Consider the following 23,090-nt stretch of genomic DNA (forward strand, 5'->3'; position numbering starts at 1 on the left):
CCTATCTCCTCCCTCCGCTCTCTCAACGATACTTCCCTCAGGTCGCTGTTCCATCCTCTTGTGCCATTGTGCATCCTCCATATTCACGCACTTTTCTGCACGAGCTAAAAGATCATCATAGCTCAACGGAGGTTTCTTGACTAGTGATTCGAAGAATTCTCCTCCTCTCAATCCTTGGGTAAAGGCACTGATCATAATATCAGGAGTAGCTGCTGGTATCTCCAGCGCTATATTATTGGAACGCTGGATAAACTCTCGCAAAGTTTCCGTTTCATGTTTCTTCATCACGAACATGCTTAGATAATTTTGTTGATACCTCTTGCTGCTAGAAAATCGGTGCAAGAAAGCTTTGGAAAAATCCTCGAAAGACCGTATGGAGTTGGGTCGTAGCGTATTAAACCATTGTTGTGCTGATCTCACCAACCTCTCAGACACACCCTGCACCTAACTTTATCTGAGTACTGATGCAACAAAGCCGCATTCTCAGATCTCCCAAGTTTTCTTCTTGGTCAGTACGTCCGTCGTACTCTCCCCACGCTTGATTGTCGAAAACTTTAGGGAAGCCCTTCTTCCAAAATGGCGGGGAAAAAATGACTCTCTCTCTTGGTCACTGGAGCCCTGTTTCCCAACTGTTGCCTGAACATTCATATCTCCTTCTACATCTCTCCCATCTCAGGATTCTCCCCACTTAGGAGGGGCTGTGTCTCTTCAATTGTGCTCTGATGGCCCTCGGAATTCTCCTCTTGTTCCTGGCGAGTGGCCTGTTCTTCGGCAAACATAGACTTTTGTTTTCTCTTCTTGGTCTCGTTTACTATCTTGTTAATGAATTGGCCTAACTGTTCCAGGATCAGGTTCCCCACAATCTCATTAGGATGAGGTTGTTCAGCTCTCGTCTCACGACGTTGTTCGGCTCTCATCTCATGACGAGGTTGTTCGGCTCAAGTCTCAGGTCGAGGTTGCTCATATCTTGTCTCAGGATAAGATTGTTCGGGTCTCGTCTGAGGACGTAACGATGCTGAGTTAGTTTTTCTGCTTCCTCTTTGGCCTACCATCTCTACGTCTCAGCTCAAGTCTTTCCCACAGACGGCGCCAAGTGATACTCACTGAAAATTTATGGTTCGGTTCCGGTAGGTGATACTTGTTCAAATGCAGACGTCGAATTTATTCTGGGCCTGAAATCACGAAAGAGACTGTTAGAAAGGGACCGAGAGGGTGTCTCGGTGTAGCCCCTCCGACGCTCAAGTCAGATACTGCAAGTAGAACAAGGGAGCAGCTAAGGGTGCTCGTAAAAGTCAATATAGTGAATGAATATTAAAACTCTCAAACCTGATATTTATAGTAGAATACATGAGTTCAATCATGAGCCTTCTACCTTGGCTATGGATGAGCCGCGAGTCCAAAATCCGATTTGAGCCTGATCTTCATGGGCCTATTCGTGGGATATAAAATATGTATAGAGATAAATTTAGAAAATTAAGAGATCGATAGAGATAGATGGAGGGACAGAAGATGAGAAGAGAGGTGGGTGAGGTGAGAGAAAAAAAAGAACTTGTGTATGAGTTATAAGTTTAATAGTCTATCCAAATCTTGGGGTTGAACCAAAGATAAATTTTGACAATTTATATTGTACCTTAGATTTTAATGTTTGTATGTTAATTAATTCAATAGAGTTATTAAAGCCTATTAAAAATTTGGGCACATCTACACATTCATTTAGTTTTTAAAAGTAAATATTAATACTAATTCACTTTTTAAAACTCCATAAAAATCAATTTGAATAACACGAGACTTTTAAAAAATTATTTAAAAATTTTATTTAAATGTCTCAAAACTTTTAAAATCAACAAAAAAAATCATTAAATTTCCTACATTAATACGTCCCCCATCAGTCCTATTTTATTTCATGTATCAAACATTAATTCATATTATAAATGAATTTTAATTTTTAAAATGCAGAAAAAATGTTACTCTGCCACTGTTCCGCGAACTCAACCAGATTGCTGGTTCAAGATTCCTCATCTCCATCGTTAATTGCTGGCCAAAGATTTCCTAGCAAAGCAATCCAATTCACTCTCTCCTCGTTCTCTCCTCCCACGATCAGTTTCTCCACCAAATCGTGCATCAATATGATGGATTCTGTTCCCAAATCTCAGGAGCCCAGGTTTGAATTCCTCACCAAGAAGCCTTATCTGCCGCCGTCGTGGGCATCACACCTCAATTCCATTCCTTCTCACGTCTTTTCACTCGGTCACGTACGTGTATATGCATTCATATTTTTTATTTTTGTGTCATCTATTTTGATTTTGGCTTGTTTGACTTGATGGTCGAGTGTTTTGAATGGCTTGTATATGTTTTTTTTAATGGTTTTTCTAGTTTCCAACTCCAATTCACCAGTGGAAGCTTCCTAATTTGCCCAAGAATACCGAGGTTTATATCAAGGTAAAAAAGATTCTTTATTGATTATCCTAACAGTAGCTGTGTCTAAAGGTCTTTGAATTGGGTACAACTGCAAGATGCTTGTCATCGTTCCTCCCCTTGTTCTTTTACATTTCATTATTTCTAAGGCCTTGGTTCCTGGTCCACTTGCATTTTCAAGACATAATGAATTTGCAGAGGTTCCAACGCCAAAATGCCTCAATGACTTTGGTACTATTTATAATGTACTTAGCCATAACTTCTGGAAATTTGAAACAAGGAACGGATATGTAGTTTTTTGTGTCGAGCATGAAGGTTGTCTGTTGGATCTCGGTTTTCTCGTGCCCCAAACGCAGCGGAAGTTTAAAATTTTTATTTTATTTTGACAATCAAAATACGTTTATGTTTGGGCACTCGTATGGTTTATAGAATCAACATGGTTTATAGAATCAACATTCAAAGGGTATAGGAATTTTATACCTTTGGTGAATAGATCACGTGGCTCCAACTAATCCGGTATAAACGGATTAGCTCTTGATGGATCCCTACGAACTTTCTTCGATGAACTTCTTGTTAGATCCTTCTATCAAGTCCACGACTAGATCGCTTGATCTTCTTCCAAATTGCACTAGAGAATATGAAAGATATTTTACGTAGGAGATTAAAATATGAGAAGCAGCTCAACCCTCTTTGCAAAAGGAAGTGGTCGAAAATTCTTGAGGTGGAGGAGATGCAATTTTCGAAAATTGCTATGATTATCTTCTAGGGTTTAGCTCATCAACCATTATTTATAATAAGTTATTACCTAATTACCATAAAATAATATATGAGCTTTTTAATTAACATTAATGAGCTTGATTAATTAATTGGGCTTGTCCAACTAGTTTAATTAATTAATCATAGTCCATTAAGAACTTTAATTATTTAGTATGTTGGACTTGTACTCCTACAAGCCCATTAAACATACTTCCCACCCATTTTAATTTAATATTTAGTAAACTCAACTTTTGAGTTTAATAAATTAAATCAATTATAAATTCAACATTTGAATTTATTAATTAAATTATAAATTCAACTACTTGGATTTTATCACCTCCAAAATTTAATATTTAATAAACCCAACTTTTGAGTTTAATAAATTGAATTATCAAATTTTATAAATTCAACTCCTTGAATTTATCCTCTCAAAATTTAATTATCATAAATTCAACTCCTTGAATTTACTACATAATATAAATTCAACTTTTGAATTTATTCTCTCAACAGGAACAAATGATCCAGTACTTGTGTGACCCTCAATGGTTCAAGGATACAGCTAGCCGTGAGTTCACAACTCCTTGTGATTTAGGACATAATCATTTATGCGGGCTTACCCTTATTTGTCCCATTCTATGTATCAACAATTGATCATGAGAATGTCAGAAATCATATTTCTGATTAAACCCATTAGATCATGGTAAGAGCGTCTAGTAGCATCGCCCCATGATCTCCTAGATATCACTGATAGTGCCTGCAAGAACCAGTCGATTATGATTAACGTTTAGTACTGTCCCTTTATCTCATATATCCCGATCGAATCTGCAACCATTGGTTCATCGAGGGTTGCATATTAATTCGATCACTATGTGATAACTATAATAGTGGCATCGCGTGTACTATTGGAGAACTCCTTCTCCAATGTACATCTCATACTTTGGCCAGAGATTCCATGCACTATTATTATATCAGATCACATAGGATATCCACACCTGTAGGTGAGCGGTGAATCCCCGACTACAATGCACTGACTCCTATATGTGTCGCAATTATACCCAACCTCGCCACCTGATGACTCTCCTGGAGCCGGTAAACGAGTCAAAGCATAGCCCTAGCATATAGAGCCTCAGTGTTGTCCCGGGACGTAAGGACTAATGGTGTACAATCATAACCACGGACTTATCCTCTCGATGAATGATAACCACTTGGAAAGTTCGAGGGAGGGATGTTCGGTATAATCATCATATGACTATCCATCTGCATGGTTGGACATCTCTATGCCCTTACCAAGAAACGCAGTACACAACCTCACAGATGCTAGTCTCGAGCTCAAGCGACCTTTATCCATGTTTTAGGCAGGCTGAATCGACTAGAAACGAATTTAGATCATACAGTATTTACAAACGAGTTTCAACATCGAATTACGATTCATTTGTATTAAAGTATAATCAAGGTCTTTATCTATGTTTGATAACATGAGTATACAGATAAATAAATAACAAACCATGAAATAATGAATTATATTAAAATAAAGATTGTTAATTACAACTGAGTCAATAAAATCTCTAGCCAACAGTTGGCTTGCAGGACATCTACTCTAACAATCTTCCACTTGCCCTAGAGCCAACTTCCCATAAACTTTAATCCCATTGCTTCGCGATGCTTTTCAAACAATGGTCTTGGCAAGGGCTTTTAAGTGGATCAACAACATTTTCTGCAGAGGGGACTCTTTCGACTGATATATCTCCTCTTCCCACAATCTCCCGGATGATGTGGAATTTTCTCAGTACATGTTTGGATCGCTGATGAGACCTTTGTTCCTTTGCTTGCGCAACGGCACCAGTGTTGTCGCAGTACACCGGGACTAGATCAACTCCATTAGGAATAACGCCCAACTCTTGGACAAAATTCCTCATCCAAACCGCCTCTTTGGCTGCAGCAGATGCAGCAATGTACTCAGCTTCAGTGGTGGAATCCGCAACGGTGTCTTGCTTGGAATTTTTCCAAGAGACAGCCGCACCATTAAGCATAAATACAAAACCAGAGGTCGATTTCGAATCATCTATATCACATTGGAAGCTAGAATCAGTGTAGCCTTCCAATTTTAATTCTCCACCCCCATAGACCATGAACAAGTTCTTAGTCCTTCTCAAGTACTTAAGAATATCTTTCACGGCCTTCCAATGTAGCGGACCAGGGTTCGCCTGATATCTGCTTGTAACACTCAGAGCATAAGCAACATCGGGACGTGTCGATATCATACCATACATGATACTACCAATGGCTGACGCATATGGAATACGTGTCATCATCTCTATCTCTTCACCAGTTTTGGGACACATAGCTTTAGATAGAGTAAAATCATGACACATTGGTAAGTATCCTCTCTTGGACTCTTCCATAGAGAATCACTTTATAATGGTATCGATATAGGTGGCTTGGGTGAGCCCCAACATCCTTTTTGATCTATCTCTATAGATTTGTATTCCCAATACATAGGATGCTTCACCCATGTCTTTCATGGAGAATTTACTTGCTAACCATACTTTAGTTGATTGCAATAATCTTACATCATTCCCAATGAGCAGGATATCATCAACATAAAGTGCTAGGAATGTCACTGCACTCCCACTAACTTTCTTGTGCACACACAGTTCTTCAGGATTCTTAGCCAAACCAAACTCTTTGATAGTGCTATCAAATCTGAGGTTCCAACTCCTTGATGCCTGTTTGAGACCATATATTGATATCTGAAGTTTGCATACCTTATGCTCACTCCTACTGATGTGTATCCCTCAGGTTGAGACATATAAATTTCTTCTTTGATGTCTCCATTGAGAATGCAGTCTTTACATCCATTTGCCATATCTCATAGTCATACCATGCTGCTATGGCTAGTAGTATTCTAACGGACTTAAACATAGCAACTGGTGAAAAAGTTTCCTCATAGTCAATTCCTTGCCTTTGAGTATAATCTTTTGCAACCAGTCTTGCTTTGAAGGTCACTACCTTCCCATCCGCCCCAAGCTTTCTTTTGTAGATCCATTTGCATCCTATGGGAACGATTCCCTCAGGTGGATCCACCAATGTTCAGACTTGGTTTGAATACATAGAGTCCATTTTAGACTGCATGGCTTCAAGCCATTTGGTTGAATCAGTATAAGATATTGCTTCTTTGAAATTCATTGGATCACATCCAACACAATGCTCATCACGGCTTTGTTCATGAAGAAGCGTATATCTTATAGGTGGTCTAATAATCCTAACAGACCTTCTAGGAGCTTGTACTTCAACTACTGGTTCTTGGGAAATGGGTTCAACTTCTATAGTTGAGGGAGTATCTTGAATTTCTTCAAGTTCTATCATCTTGCTTTTCTATCTAATAGAAATTCCTTTTCCAAAAAGGTGGCATTTCTTGAAACAAGCACTTTTGCTTCATTGGGATGATAGAAATAATATCTAACAGAATTCTTTGGATATCCTACAAAGTAGCACAAAGTGGATCTACTATCCAATTTGTCTCCCAATGTCTGCTTCACGTAAGCAGGATATCCCCATATTCTCATGTAAGAATATTTGGGAGTTTTTCCCATCCATATCTCATATGGCGTTTTATCCACTTCTTTAGTATGGACATTATTCAACAACATTGCTGCAGTTTCAAGCGCAAAGCCCCAAAACGATGTAGGCAATTCAGTGAATCCCATCATGGATCGAACCATGTCCATCAAGGTTCGATTTCAACGTTCAGAAACACCATTCAATTGTGGTGTTGCTGGTGGAGTCCACTGTGAGAGAATCCCATTCTCTTTTAGATAACCCAAAAATTCAGCACTTAAGTATTCTCCACCTCGATCAGATCGAAGTGCCTTAATACTTCTTTCCAGCTGATTTTCTACTTCAGATATGAACTCTTTGAATTTTCAAATGCTTCAGATTTGTGTTTCATCAAATAAACGTACCCATACCTCGAATGATCATCAGTAAAAGTAATGAAGTAGGAATGCCCAAATTTTGTGCTAACACTTAGTGGGCCACAAACGTCCATGTGGATCAAATCCAGTAGACCATGCGCACGTTCCACATTTCCATTGAATGGAATTTTAGTCATTTTTCCTTTTAGACAGGACTCACAAGTTGGTAGAGAATTTATGTATGACAAATCAAACATGCCTTCTCCCACTAGCTTGTGCATCCTTCTTTGGGAAATATGACATAGTCTAGCGTGCCATATTTGTGCGGGTTTGGGGTTTTCTATTTTTCTTTTGTTTGTTGTTGTTTTCGTATGCGTTTGGATATTGTTTAACGGAATATCTTTTAATTTTTAAGTTATAGAGATCGTTTGTTAATTCTCCAGTTCCAATCAAACATTCATTCTTGTATAAATTGCAAACGCCTTTAGCAAAAACACAAGAATAACCATCCATATCAAGCATAGAAATAGAAATAATGTTTTTAACCAATTCAGAAACAAATAAAACGTCTCTCAAAAACAACTTAAAATTATTGTCCAAAAATAAAGTAACGTCTCCAATGGCAGTGGCAGCAACTCTTGCTCCATTTCCTAGTCTTAGAAAGGTCTCACCATCTCTAAGCCTCTTGCTTCTTCCCATCACCTGCAAATCATTGCATAGATGAGAACCACATCCGGTATCCAATACCCAAGAAGAGGAATTAATAGAAACATTAACTTCAATATAAAACATACCATGGCCAGAACGCTTCTGGGCTAGATACTCCTCGCAATTACGCCTCCAATGTCCAGGCTTGTTGCAGTGGAAACAGACTTGTTCTGACTTCTCAGGCTTTGTCGGCCCCGGATTAGGTTTCTTGTATGGCTTCTTGTTGGGCTTGTTCTTCTTTGGAGGGGCAGAACGCTTCTTGCCTTTATTTGGGGCTCTCTTTTTCGTACCGTACAAAGAACCCACTAGAAGAACAGGCTTTTCCTTTTTAATTGTGGTCTCATAATTAGTAAGAATATTGACCAACTCTTCAAGGGTGGCCTCAAGCTTGTTCATATTAAAATTAACCACAAATCCATCGAATGAGGCAGGCAAAGACAACAGAAGAATATCAGTCGAGAGCTCACTAGGAATAACCACGTCGAGTCCCACCAACTTCTCAATGAGCCCAATCATCCTAACACCATGCTCATGGACCGAAGTCCCCTCTCGCAAGCGTGTAGTCATGAGTTCTTTAACAGTAGCATGTCTTTCTGAACGAGTTTGTACAGCATACAATTCTTTCAGATGAAGGTGAATGTCAGCAGCATTCACCGCCTCCTCGAACCTCCTCTGAAGTTCATTCGACATAGAAGCCAACATGTAGCTCTTAGCTTGAAGATCATGGTCCCATTGTTTCTCAAGCTTAGCTAATTCAGTCCTACTGTTATCAGGAGCCGCCTCATTTGGTGGCTTCTTATCAAGCACATACGCAATCCTTTCGGAGTTCAGAACAATCTTTAAATTTCGAAACCAGTCATGATAGTTAGGGCCAGTCAATTTGTTTTGATCGAGAATGATTGAAAGCGGGTTACGAGCAGACATCGTAAATATACTGAAAATGAAAACAGATAATGGTTACTGATAATTTTAAAATAATTCTAAGATATAAAATATGATTTCATTTTATAAATTTCCCTCCCACTATTTTGACATTTCCATCACCCTCTGATGAAAAAGGGAAATCGTATTTCCTTAGTAGGCACGTAGAGTCCAATTAGCCAATTATAATCCCGAATAATATCAGCCAATTATAATTTCTAAAAGGTAGAATCCAATTGCATCCCAATGCAACCTCCGCGTGTTTTGCCTCACGTTTAATAAGGACCCAATAATATAACGCCGTTTATTTTCAGGTGTCAAACCAACCCATCTATATTGAATTGTAGTGGATGGTCGCCATGAGTTACCCCAATAATATTAGCCGAAGTCATGGGAGTTCCACTCAATTCACATCATATGTCCGGTAGAAGTCACAGCTTTCCGGCGCACAGGCCTCCCCAATAATATGAGCCAGACACTGTCCGCGGGTAGCGATAAACATGCAACCACGGTTGATGGAAGACAAGGAAAAATTAAACTCTTTTAATTTTTACTTTTTCGGTTTGATATAAATTTTGAATCTTATTCAAAACGAGGGATTTTAATTTTAAAATTGTCTCATCATTTTAATTTAAAAATCGCGTGCCATGAGTTTGTATGTTTGCCAGATTCATGCAACTATATTATTTAATAATATGCATACATGCATATTACTATATATCGCAAATATCATAATATGACATTCAACAACAAATAAGGATGATCGATTGCCAACACTATTAGATCCATGTGAGCCATACATGGATCCAGGTCCAAAACCTAGGTGAATGCAGAGATGCAAATACAACTATTACAAGAGATTTCAATATTTTACATGTCTTCATCTCGTTCATCGGGCCCACCATCTTCCAGTCTTGATCTCCCACTATTTCTAATAATTACATTTAAATAGCCATGACACATAAGGGATACATCTAATGGGGTGGGAACGGGTCATAAACCAGGCCAATTTTAATAATATCAAATATTAAAAACCGAATAAAACAGTAAAATATCCTAACATACACCTAACACATTGGTCAAGGCCCTCGATCATCCTTCATGCATTTAATATCAAATATTAACATCAATTTAATTAATTGATAAATCATATATCTAATAATTTTATCACTAACCACCACAATTATTAAAAAATTTAATAAATTAAATAAACATCTTTATTTAATTTTCAATTAAATCAATAATAATTGATTTCTTGTAAAACTCAATTACCATAAATAAATAAAATCATATTCTAATTATTTATTTTACAAGAAAATTTTTAATTTTCCAAAAATTAATTTTCCAAAATAAAAATTGAACTAATTTTCAAAAATATCAGTTTTGCCCAAAAATTTGAAAAATCAGAAAATTGCACACTAGGTCCAATTAATTCAAGCCCGTCATACAACACGCTTCCCGAGACCCTCCCGGGCAGCCGCCCCCGCTGCCCGAACGTTTCGGGCAGTGGCAGGCCTTCTGTGCGCGCGGCGCCGCGCAGCACGCCGTGCAGGGCGGCGCACAGCGTGCGGACGTTCCGCGCACGCTGCGCGTTTCTGCGCGCTGCACGCGCAGCCCTGCGCACGGTCTGCCCGGAACAGTTCCGGGCAGATCCAAAAATTTTTTTTGTTCCGGGCAAATTCGAAATTTTTTTTTGTTTCTGGGAAAAAAAATTTTAATAGTGCTATAATTTTCTTAAAAATTTTCTTGTGTGGTTAGAAATAAATTATTCAATATCAAACCATACGATTTAGAAAAATCTTGCCTCTGATACCACTATTGGATCTCGGTTTTCTCGTGCCCCAAATGCAGCGGAAGTTTAAAATTTTTTATTTTATTTTGACAATCAAAATACGATTATGTTTGGGCACTTGTATGGTTTATAGAATCAACATTCAAAGGGCATAAGAATTTTATACCTTTGGTGAATAGATCACGTGACTCCAACTAATCCGGTATAAACAGATTAGCTCTTGATGGATCCCTGCGAACTTTCTTTGATAAACTCCTTGTTAGATACTTCTATCAAGTCCACGACTAGATCGCTTGATCCTCTTCCAAATTGCACTAGAGAATATGAAAGATATTTTACGTAGGAGATTAAAATATGATAAGCGGCTCAACCCTCTTTGCAAAAGGAAGTGGCCGAAAATTCTTGAGGTGGAGGAGATGCAATTTTCGAAAATTGCTATGATTGTCTTCTAGGGTTTAGCTCATCAACCATTATTTATAATAAGTGATTACCTAATTACCATAAAATAATATATGGGCTTTTTAATTAACATTAATGAGCTTGATTAATTAATTGGGCTAGTCCAACTAGTTTAATTAATTAATCAAAGTCCATTAGGAACTTTAATTATTTAGTATGTTGGACTTGTACTCCTACAAGCCATTAAACATACTTCCCACCAATTTTAATTTAATATTTAGTAAACTCAACTTTTGAGTTTAATAAATTAAATCAATTATAAATTCAACATTTGAATTTATTAATTAAATTATAAATTCAACTACTTGAATTTTATTACCTCCAAAATTTAATATTTAATGAACCCAACTTTTGAGTTTAATAAATTGAATTATCAAATTTTATAAATTCAACTCCTTGAATTTATCCTCTCAAAATTTAATTATCATAAATTCAACTCCTTGAATTTACTATATAATATAAATTCAACTTTTGAATTTATTCTCTCAATGGGAACAAATGATCCAGTACTTGTGTGACCCTCAATGGTTCAGGGATACAGCTAGCCGTGGGTTTACAACTCCTTGTGATTTAGGACATAATCCTTTATGCGGGCTTACCCTTATTTGCCCCATTCTATGTATCAACAATTGATCATGAGAATGTCAGAAATCATATTTCTGATTAAACCCATCGGATCATTGTAAGAGCGTCTAGTAGTATCGCCCTATGATCCCTAGGTATCACTGATAGGGCCTGCAATAACCAGTCGATTATGATTAACGTACAGTACGGTCCCTTCATCTCATATATCCCAATCGAATCTGCAACCATTGGTTCATCGAGGGTTACATATTAATTCGATCACTATGTGATAACTATAATAGTGGCATCGCATGTACTATTGGAGAACTCCTTCTCCAATGTACATCTCATACTCTGGCCAGAGATTCCATGCACTATTATTACATCAGATCACATAGGATATCCACACCCGTAGGTGAGCGGTAAATTCTCAAATACAATGCACTGGCTCCTACATAGTTGTCAATCGCGCGTAGCGCCCTGTAGCGCAGAGGTTGCCCGTGGCTATAGCGCATAGCGAGGGCTATTTGAAAGTAAAGCGCCACAAGCATATAAATATATAATATTAGCATATACTAACATCAATTTAATCTTTCATTGTTAAATAACAAAATATATAAGTTCAAATAATATAAAACCTCAATTCTAAAACTAGAAAAACATAATTTAAAATTAATCTTCATCTTCTTCATCAAGATCGAGACCATATTCTTAATTTGAAATTGCATAACGTTCGGCGTCATTCTCTTCTTCACTTTCTTCATCAAAGTCAAATTCATCATCATCTATAAAATAAGTGTGGAAGATGTTTCTATTGGCCTTTTCCCTCTAGACTTAGATGTGGCCGCCTTCGAGCTTCCTGTAGATGTAGGGGTCGCCTTCGAGGCCCCTTTGGATTTCCTCAACGTATAAGGAGCTTCATCTACTCCAACAACATCTGCAACATCTTGCCAAGTCAAATCATCACCATCATGAACAAAGTCAGGCTCATAATCCTCCAGTCTCCCTAGCAGCCATTCATTGCCATCATCCACTTCAGTCAATATGATAGGATGATGGTATCACGACTATCGTATCTACGCCTCAGAGCTCTGTTGTATTTTATGAACACCAAATCATTCAATCGTTTTTGCTCCAATCTATTCCTTTTCTTGGAATGAAGCTGCATTTATTTATATATGTTTATCAAGGCACGTGACACGAGAACAAATTCTTGAAACTTCACAGTAATAGAAAATAAAAATTGTAATATGATAAAAACTTACATGTTCAAACACACTCCAATTGCGCTCGCAACCAGAGGAGCTACAAGTGAGACTGAGTATCTTTTGGGCAAGTTTTTGCAACTTTGGTGTCGAAGCTCCATATGAGTTCCACCATGCAACTAGTTAATAAAAATAGTTATATTAATATTTCTAATTGAATTTATTTCAAAAAAATAAGGAAAAACTTGATTTTCATACTTGGTGATACAACATTTCTCATTTCGATTGCAACTTCTTTCCCAAAAAGAACTTCGGCTTGTTTGTATTTTAACAACTCTGTGTGTATTTTTCTCTCCGTCTCAGCATCAAAAGTCAACCTACTGATTGCATTGTACAACCCCGTATCTACTTCCTCATCTTGTTCTATCTCAGAATTTGAGCAAAAGAACTGAGGGTTCAAGAAATAACCCGCTGCATGCAAATCTTGATGGAGTTGCAACTGCCACCTATTGTCGATTATCTCAAAAACCTCTTTGTACCTATCTTCGTTATTACCAAAGGCTTTTGCTATTTTCTCCTTAGCCCTATCTATGGCCTCGTATATATAACTCATGGCAGGCTTCTTCTCCCCATCCACCAACAAAGTACCTCCAATAATGGGCCACCAAATTTCATAGCATAAATGATAGAGTTCCAAAACGAAGGCATCAAAATAATTTTCTGTGCTTGCTTACCAGTCTGTTCCTTCGCAAATTTGCTTTTACTCCAATTTTCTGAAGTAAACATCTTTCTCAAATGTTGCTTATGCTGCTGAAAGCTTCTCATAGTCAAGAAAGCGGTGGCAAAACGAGTTTTAGCTGGCCTGATAAGGTCTCTTTGGCCAGTGAACTCTGTCATCATGTTCAACAACATAGTTCGGTTGTAAATATATCCGTTAACATTAATTGCCCGCTCAAGCGCCCTCTTCAAATCTGGCATTTTGAATATGTCCTCAAACATCAAATCCAAACAATGTGCTGCACACGGGGCCCAATACAAGTTTGGATATTTATCCATCAACTTCTTTCCTGTAAAGAACAAGAGAATAAAATGATAGTTAATGAAAATGAAACTAATCAACGAAAGTTAAAAGACATTGTAACTTAGTATATTAGATTTTCTAACCTGCATAAACATTATTTGATGCACTGTCGGTGACCACTTGAACAATATTATTCACCCCAACTTTTTGCACAAACTTGTAAAACAACTCAAACATCTTCTCACCCGTGTGAGAGTTGCTAGATGCATCAACTGATTCAATAAACATGCTGCCTTTTGGGGTATTCACCAAGAAATTGATAACTGATCTCCCCTTTCTATCTCTCCACCTTCAGCCATAAAAGTACAACCATTCTTCGCCATCTCCTCTTCATTTTGTTTCAAAATCAGCTTTGTATGGTTGATCTCCTCCTTTAAATGTGGTTCTCTCACCTCATTGTAACTAGGTGGTTTCATCCCAGGACCATATTGTCCAATTGCTTCGATCATTGGCTTCAAGCTGTCATATTTGACCGCATTGAATGCGATCCCTGCATCATACATCCACTTTGCAAATTTTTGAACTGCATCAGACCTCAACTTTTTCGGAACTTCATTAAATTGGGGTGCTTTACCTACCTTGATTCTTTGCGTCTAGCTTAAAGAAAGCATTTATAGGACCCAATGACCGTGGTTTTTTGGGCATTACCATCGACGAGTTGCCCGAGGAAGAAATAGATGCCGGCCGCTTTCCACGAGAGGATGGATCCCCGTGTGGATCAATATCATCTCTTTGCTCTTCTATATCAAAAACATCATCAAAGTGAGGCATGGAATCCATGACAGTTTTTTGGGCTAACTTTTCTTCAAAGTGATCTTTAATTTCTTGCCTTAACACATGCTGGGGCTTTTGGACAAGGTTTTGTATTTTTAAATCCTCCAGCAAGATGTTGTTTGAGCCTTGTTATACCACCCTTTGTAACTTTTTGGCAAAAGTTGCATAATATTCCATCAGAAATCTTGTCTAGATTAACCATCCTCCCATAGTTCCATCCAATATCTTTTTTTCTCATATCTTCTTGTAGGTTTTCCATCTTATAAACTCTGAAATTAAGAAAATAAATTGATTATACATTGAGGAAATCCAATAAGCAAATGACAGTAGCTAATATTCCAGAAATAAAATCATTCTGTTGTATAGATTATACATTGAGGAAATCCAATATTCCAATAAGCAAATGGCATTAACTAATATTTCAGAAATAGATTTCCTAAGCAAATGGCAGTAAGTATTCCAAAAATTGATATCCTAAGCAAATGACAGTAAGTAGTAAGTACTAAGGCAGTAACTAATATTTCAATAATAAAATGACATTAACATATTACCGAATATCCAAATGGCAATAATCAAATGTCCAAATGGCAGTAACATATTAGAGCAGTAACATATTACGGAAAGTCCAAATGGCAATAATCAAATGGCAGTAATCAAATGTCCAAATAATAAAAAATCAGAAAAAAAGGGAAAAAAGAGAGAAGAACAGAATATTACCGAAGTGCGGCGATGCAAAGCGGTGGACAGAAGTCCGACGGTCGGCGGTCGGTGGTCCGGCGGTCGGCGGTGCAAGGAAAGATTTCTTGCATCTGTTGTTGATGCTTGGAGAAGTGGAGAAGGGGAGAAGAGACACGTTTCTACTTGTAGGGTTGGGCAGAATGGGCTAAATATTTGAGCAAAATGGGCCTACAATTGGCAGTATAAAATGGGCCTAAAATTGGGTGAAAAAACTGGCCTGGCTTTTCTTCACGTAGCGCGCTATTTCATCGCTATAGCAATACCGAAAATCGCGCCTAAAGCGAGGATAGCGCTTGCTTTTGGAAAGTGGCTTGCGCGTAGCCCCCTGTAGCGCCCGGGCAGCGCTACTCCTCGCTACATGCTATAGCGAGCGCTACAAGCGCTATTGACAACTATGGGCTCCTATATGTGTCGCAACTATACCCAACCTCGCCACCTGATGACTCTCCTGGAGCCGGTTTCACTAGTGAAAGCATAGCCCTAGCATATAGAGTCTCAGTGTTGTCCCGGGTCGTAAGGACTAATGGTGTACAATCATAACCACGGACTTATCCTCTCGATAAATGATAACCACTTAGAAAATCCGAGGGAGGGATGTTCGGTATAATCATCATATGACTATATGTCCTTACCAAGAAACGTAGTACACAACATCACAGATGCTAGTCTCGAGCTCAAGCGACCTTTATCCATGTTTTAGGCGGCTGAATCGACTAGGAACGAATTTAGATCATACTGTATTTACAAACAAGTTTCAACATCGAATTACGATTCATTTGTATTAAAGTATAATCAAGGTCTTTATCTATGTTTGATAACATGGGTATACAGATAAAGAATAACAAACCATAAAATAATGAATTATATTAAAATAAAGATTGTTAATTACAACTGAGTCAATAAATCCCTAGCCAACAATTGGCTTGCAGGGCATCTACTCTAACAGTCCGCTTTCAACTTTTATTTCAAAGTTTTCTAAAGTCAAGAACTTTGATCAATTAGCTATGGAGGTTTTAAGCTCAATGGTCGAACAATTTTTACTTCTGGTGTTAAGAATTTGAAATTTGGAAACGCGTGGTGGTTGCATGAACAAACTGGTCAAAATCTCAAGGTTAATGCTGTGGAACTGATTTCTGAAGTTTAATAATAATATGCACAGACGGCTTCTTATGTGTCAGAATTCAGATCTTGTGACCAGTGCCTACTTTTTTTTATTATTGATTAACTATGACAATGAATCCAGTTTGTCACAGTCCCAACAGTTTTTTAGCCGTTGGATGATCGTGCAAACGCTAATTACACTCCACACACGTTTTCTGAACGACCTATACAAATAGATTTTTCTGTTAGATGTGCCAATAGGGGCATTGAACTGTTAAATGTGATTCCTCATGACATTAGATTTTATCAAAACCAATGTGGGAAATTTGCAACTCTGCAGCGTGATGATCTCTCAGGAATGCAACTAAGTGGTAACAAGGTAAGGAAACTTGAATTCTTGTTGGCAGATGCAGTGGCACAGGGTGCAGATTGTATCATAACTATTGGAGGTATACAAAGCAATCATTGCCGTGCCACTGCCGTAGCAGCCAAATATTTGAATCTTGATTGTTATCTGATACTGCGCACATCAAAGGTACTCAGTCATGCCATGCAATTGTTTTAGTCATTGTTAAGTTTTAATTTAATGCCATGATTTGCTGTTTATGTTAAATGTATAATCTTCTGATTTCCAGGTTCTCGTGGACAAAGATCCTGGATTGAGTGGAAACCTCTTGGTTGAACGTTTGGTTGGAGCACATATCGATCTTGTTTCGAAAGAAGAATATGCAGAAGTTGGGAGTGTAGTAGGTTTACCATATCAGTGCTTGCTTTCAGCATTTTTTTTTATTGCAGTTAAATGATTTATCATACTTTTCTTGGCTGATTAGAAATATTTAACTGTTGATTGTTAAATTTTTATTTGTATTGACAAGATTGGGGTGCCAGGGCTATGTGGTCAAAGAAATGTATTTATGAATGATGACAAGGGTCCTAATAAGGGATTTAACTGATCACATTTGATGTGTGAAGATTTAACTGTCACAACACTTCATCCTGTTCTTTACTTCCCCAATTCATTCTTTCTTTGAACCTTGCTGATGATTTGCTCTTGATAAGCTCAGGTTGAAAATCGAACTTTGGACCATTTCCAGTTGTGATATGATAACTAAGTAGTGGAATTGAGCCAGCAACTTGTCTGAATGCTTTCTTCGCTTTATTGATTTACCAATTGTTCAAATGTCCTTTTGTCGGCTTTCACAAGTCGTTTTGATATGTATTTTTTTTAATATCAGGCACTTACCAATGTATTAAAAGAAAAACTGTTGAATGAAGGGAGAAAACCATATGTGATACCTGTTGGAGGATCCAATTCATTAGGAACCTGGTAATGCTTGGCACTAAACGCGATCATTTTCCTTTTTTGCATTCTAAGGTCGGAAATTGTTTTTGGCATGGTGCATACAACTGACGTTGGTAAACATTCTATCTAAAAGTGAAAAATACTCACCATCTATCAGTGTGGCTGTTTTTTTTAAAAATTGAGGTCCTCAAGCTATTAATTTGACTCCCACAAAATTGATCGGCACAAATGACTTCTACATATTTGATTTCAATCAATGTTGTAAATGGCGGGAGGCAGTGGCGGCGCGGTCGGTGACCGCCTACCGTCTCGGGTGCCTCGGCGGTGCCCAGGCAGTTGATTTTTTTTAAATAATTTTTTGTAAATGATCATATATAATCATGCAATATAATCACAAATAATTATTATCTTTTATGCAAGATGTGTAATTAAATAATATTTAAAATAAAGAAGCTTCATATAATATAATTTCATCTAGATAATGTGCAAATAAATATATAGACTCCTCATCGGATGATTTAGGACATGCATCAACTTGTTCTACAATACCCGCAATATGGTGTTTCATCCTATAAACTCCTCCTTTAACAAGCCTCTTACACAACTTGCATGCGATCCAATCCCTTTTCTCTTTATTACACAACACCCCATATTCTCAAACAATATTATTAGACTTTGGCTTTAATTCCAACTCCGGTTGTTTATCCTTTTCTGCCATTAATCTTCAACAATAAATCAATAATAATAGGAGGAAAAAAACAAATTTGATTTTTAAAATCACAAAATCTGAAATATTATAAAAAAATATGTTAGATAATAAATATACAATGCCTAACCTAAATCTTCTTGCTATTGGCGGCGGCCAGTTTGTGTGGTGGGCTTAGTGGTTGATAGTGAGAAGGAGTGAGAACCAAAAGTTAAAATGAAGAAAGTGGGACGTGATTTAAATAACTAGGGTTTTAGTTTTAAAATTAGTTGATTTTGACTAGTTTTTTTAAAATTTGTTGATTACAAATTAAAAATGTTGACTGGGCACCTAGACCGCCTGCTCGCCGCCCTTGATCGTCTGCCTACCACCGTATATCTTGGACCGCCTAAAACAACTGTCTCATGCGTAGGCGCTGGCGCCTAGGCGGCTCTCGACTGCCCTTTAGAACACTAATTTCAATGAACTTTTTTTACTTTATTCATGAATGACTGCTTTACAACTTCAGTTCTGCTAGTTTATTTTATTTGTTCCCCGGTATGGCCACATTTTCAGTCCGTTACCTATAGTTTATAATGCTATCGACCAAAAAGATAGCTTTGTGTATAATATGCGGTTTTTAATCCCACATATGTATGGAAATGCTGGTCCTCTTCAGGTCCTTAAATATGTTCAAAAAGTTTAGGATGTTCAATCTTCTAGTCTGGGCCTTATGGAGCATGAAAGTGCAGAATGTTTGGTATACATTCTTTACCAATGTGGCTATTCACATAATACTTGAATTTTATGATAATTCTGCCCTTATACATGACTGGACTGCATAAAAAATTCTTGGGAAGGCAAAGGCCAAATATTTGGTGTAATATACATAAAATTGTCAGGCAAAACTAAGAAAACTATCGTTTTGGTTTGCAGGGGCTACATTGAAGCAATCAAAGAGATCAAAGAACAATGTGGGAAAGGGAATGGTGAAACAGTATTTGATGATATTGTTGTTGCATGTGGGAGGTCTTAATCTTCTCTTTAATTTGAAATTAAACGGCTATAATCTTGTGACTGAAGATGCATTATGTTGAATTTACTCTAATTGTGTGCTTTATGATGTGTGTTGCGAGTTCTCAGTTGACAATGGTTTTAAATTTTTTTGGTTCTTGATACTAGTTGCCGGTTGGTTTGACTAGTGTAAATTTTTTGGCTGTTTTTGAATGTAATAAATTAAATGATTTGACATCCATTTGATTGGGCACTCCAGTAAGACAAATATGTTTTAGACCCTTTTCAATAGTTGAGCTTCTTTCGAGGTTGTCAACTTCATTCACTATATGCATATGAGAAGTGCAGTTAGTTGGTAATAAACTTCTTCTCAGGAGGACTGCATAAATTATAATAATGTCGTCAGAATAACAACATAGAACACCAACGGGATTTTGAGTTACAGAAGAAACAAAAAATCCATGCAGTAGGGCACCTACGAATATTGTAAATTTTGGATAATAAACCTTAGGACTGAATCATATCAATTACCATGATCATAAAAAGTCCTGGAGCAACCATTAATTAGGTGATTGCATAAGGTAATGTCTCACTTTCAGTGTGCTGATTCAAAATTTTATTTGCTAACGCTTCTGACTTTGCTGCATCTTTGATCAAGTTATCTGCTTTTGGCTTGATGTGATTTTTATATATTTACTTTTCTCATTTCTGGTAGTCCAGGTATGGATTTTAAATATGCACAACATATGTCAATGGTGGGAGATCATGCTAGTTATACTTTTGCTAAATTTTGTGCTGATGGATTTGTAGATCTTTATATCTGTCCTTTCATGATTTTCAGTGGGGGCACAATTGTGGGCTTGTCTGTTGGATGTTGGCTTAGTGATCTGGGAGCTAAAGTATGTATTCTTCTTTTCTCCTTATATTTACGCACATCTTCGAAATCACTGACCATAAATACATATCGTCATTACAGGTTCACGCATATTGTGTCTGTGATGATCCAGATTACTTCTATGATTATTCCCAAGGCCTCCTTGATGGACTTCAAGCTGGTGTTAGTTCACGTAATATAGTTCGAAATTCAAAATGTAAGCTCCTTATTTATTAAATTAGATCATTGTGACATTTTCCTTCTGCTTGAGGACCAGTTTGAAGTTTATTTTCTTTTCCTATGACAGAAAGTAAGGTGCAGGTTCTCTTTAAAAAGATTTTCTAATATTTGTGACTGTGTTTCATATAATGCATGTTGACAGACCTTAAGTATTCCCCCTTTCCTAGGTTTTACACCCACAAAAAGACATTTATTAACACATATTGTTTGCCAGATAAAATTGGCTTCTCCGAATCGCTGTTAGTCTGTTGTACTTGAGTTAGGTTTTGTTAATGCCTTTATGCAGTCTTAGTCAACTACCAATTCAAACGTAAATGTGAACTCCGTGCTTATTTTTCTTGCTCTCATCAGGCCAAGGGTCTTGGTTATGCTATGAGCTCAGCCGAGGAGCTGAAATTTGCAAGTGATATCGCTGCAGCCACTGGAGTTGTCCTCGATCCAGTATACAGGTATGATCTTTTACTCTTTTTTGTGAATGGTGGGGAATGTGCTCCTCACTTTTTGTAACTCTATATAACTTGCTGGCTGGCTCTAACAGAGGGGAATTTGTTTTCTTGACACGTTTTATATTCAAGAAGTCGTAAACTACTTGTAGCACAAGTATGCCAATTTTGCAGGTCCGATGTTATGTTCTTTCAACTCTTTGTTTTGCCGATTAATTATGCAGTGGAAAAGCAGCATATGGGATGATGAAAGAAATGGCTGAGGAACCAGAAAAGTGGGAAGGAAGAAAAATTCTCTTCATACACACTGGTGGGCTGTTTGGTCTGTTTGATAAAGCCGACGAGATGGCTTGGGTAGTCGGAAAGTGGCGTAGAATGGATATTCATGCTTGGGTCCCACGGAAGGAAGGCACTGGTAAAATGTTCTGAAACATATCAAAATAAAACTCCTTTGGCCAGTTGACCATCATCTGATATCATAAAGGAGCTTAGATATTTATTCAGCCACATGTTTGTTCCCTTGTATTCTCCTGGATTCTGTAAATTGATTTAAATAGGTTGCTGAAAAAGGTAATAAATTATCGAATCCTATAATTAAAGTGTGCAGTAGTCTGTAATAAACATGAAAACGGGTCCATGATAAAATTCCCATACTGTTTAGACAGCCCAAACCCAACACTAAAAAGCAAATGATTCAATGAGCCAGAGAAATTCATAATGAGGGCCCGTAGCTTCAATTATTTTAATTTTTTTTGTTGTTGATTCATGTTCTAGGGGAATTGCTTTAATCCAAGTTCTTAATTTCCCAGAGTACTTCCTCCTTTTCGAAGTTGAATTATCACCTATATATGTAATTTAAGCTTCTGTGATTTTTTTTTTTTTAAAAAAGTCCTGGAAATGTTATCCTTTTTTTTTTGTATAAGAAGTTAATTTCTTGGAATTGTTTCATCGTGCATTTCGTTAGTTAGAAACTTGGAAACACTTAAAATAAGTTATTTCAAATTTTAAATATAGATTGACGAGCAGAATAAATATACTTCATAACTGATATATGATAGGACTTCAAGTTTTTGATTAATTGTATTTTCGTGCTCAAGCATGATAAAAAAAAACCCTAATCACAGATAGAAGCAATTAAGTTCCATCTAAGGCTAAGAAGTTCACATCTATTTATATATAGTTTGTTGATTTTATTTCCAATGACCTTGTGAAATTACTCGTATGCGAAAAATCAGTATATGATCATATAAAATCGATAGTTAGGACACCTTTTTATATGCTAAAGGGAACATTTAGTGATGGCTTTTATTTTGATAGAATTAATTATCATTGAACGAGGAGTTAATGCAAATTAATTATAATATGTCACTTCTGATAACATAACTTAGTCTTCAAAATAATCGAAAGAGTCGAATTACAATAGATTTTTCACTTAATTTCCTCATTGCTCTTGGCCATATTTGTTAGACAGAGTTTCAGGTCACATATTCTGTTAAGCATCATTATTGATATTTGACCGCAACAAAAGCCGAGATTAAAAAAAAATCTTAGAGCATATATATTATCCAGTCCCACTGTGGCGTAAAATGATGTGCCATCTGATTAAGCTGAGGAGATTGATAGTCAGTGCCATTTCTTCTTGAGTAATTTTGAAGAATCTTACGTTTAATGACAAATAATCAACTAAGTAGAAGGGACTTAGCTAGGATTTTCAAACAGCGGGCTTGGGCTTAGCTAGAATTTCAATACAATACATGAAAACTAGATCCTTCTTCACATAGTCATAAATCTGAAAGTTTGAACTTTAATTACAAAATAAATGAAAAAGAGAGTGCATAAACAAAAAGGTACAGTTTATGCCAAAAAAGAAGTAAATTAAATAAACATTAAATTAATCGCAATTTTTTATTTCTCGAAAGATCAAACCTATCAATTACGTATACACTCTAAATCAATATCATGAACAATCTTTCTCGATATACAAAACCATTGTGTTGTTTAGAAATTCTTGCTCCATTTTGTTGAAGTGGTTTCTCAAGAAGTTTCATCCACGAAAAAGTTCGCTATGTTGTGCAATAGAAACTGGAAGAGTCAAGACCAAAC

General features: G+C 37.0%; 1 protein-coding gene and 1 long non-coding RNA gene across 2 annotated transcripts; one reads left to right on the plus strand and one right to left on the minus strand.

Moving 5' to 3' along the window:
- The first annotated feature begins 1,934 nt into the window (after positions 1-1,934).
- LOC142541071 (D-cysteine desulfhydrase 1, mitochondrial) lies at positions 1,935-21,705 on the plus strand. The gene is made up of 9 exons (XM_075647613.1): positions 1,935-2,252; positions 2,374-2,439; positions 16,769-16,963; positions 17,064-17,174; positions 17,664-17,755; positions 19,353-19,445; positions 20,272-20,329; positions 20,407-20,993; positions 21,212-21,705. Exons 1-8 carry the CDS (start codon positions 1,962-1,964, stop codon positions 20,539-20,541), a joined length of 1,041 nt encoding a protein of 346 aa, XP_075503728.1. The 5' UTR covers positions 1,935-1,961; the 3' UTR covers positions 20,542-20,993; positions 21,212-21,705.
- On the minus strand, positions 11,969-13,369 carry LOC142541072 (uncharacterized). The gene is made up of 3 exons (XR_012819226.1): positions 12,993-13,369; positions 12,795-12,913; positions 11,969-12,691 (listed from the first exon to the last, which is right to left on the minus strand). It is a non-coding gene; the product is annotated as an uncharacterized LOC142541072 (long non-coding RNA).
- Positions 21,706-23,090: the final 1,385 nt, after the last annotated feature.

The sequence above is a fragment of the Primulina tabacum genome, chromosome 3, assembly GCF_025594145.1.
Source record: "Primulina tabacum isolate GXHZ01 chromosome 3, ASM2559414v2, whole genome shotgun sequence".
Lineage (NCBI taxonomy): Eukaryota > Viridiplantae > Streptophyta > Magnoliopsida > Lamiales > Gesneriaceae > Primulina > Primulina tabacum.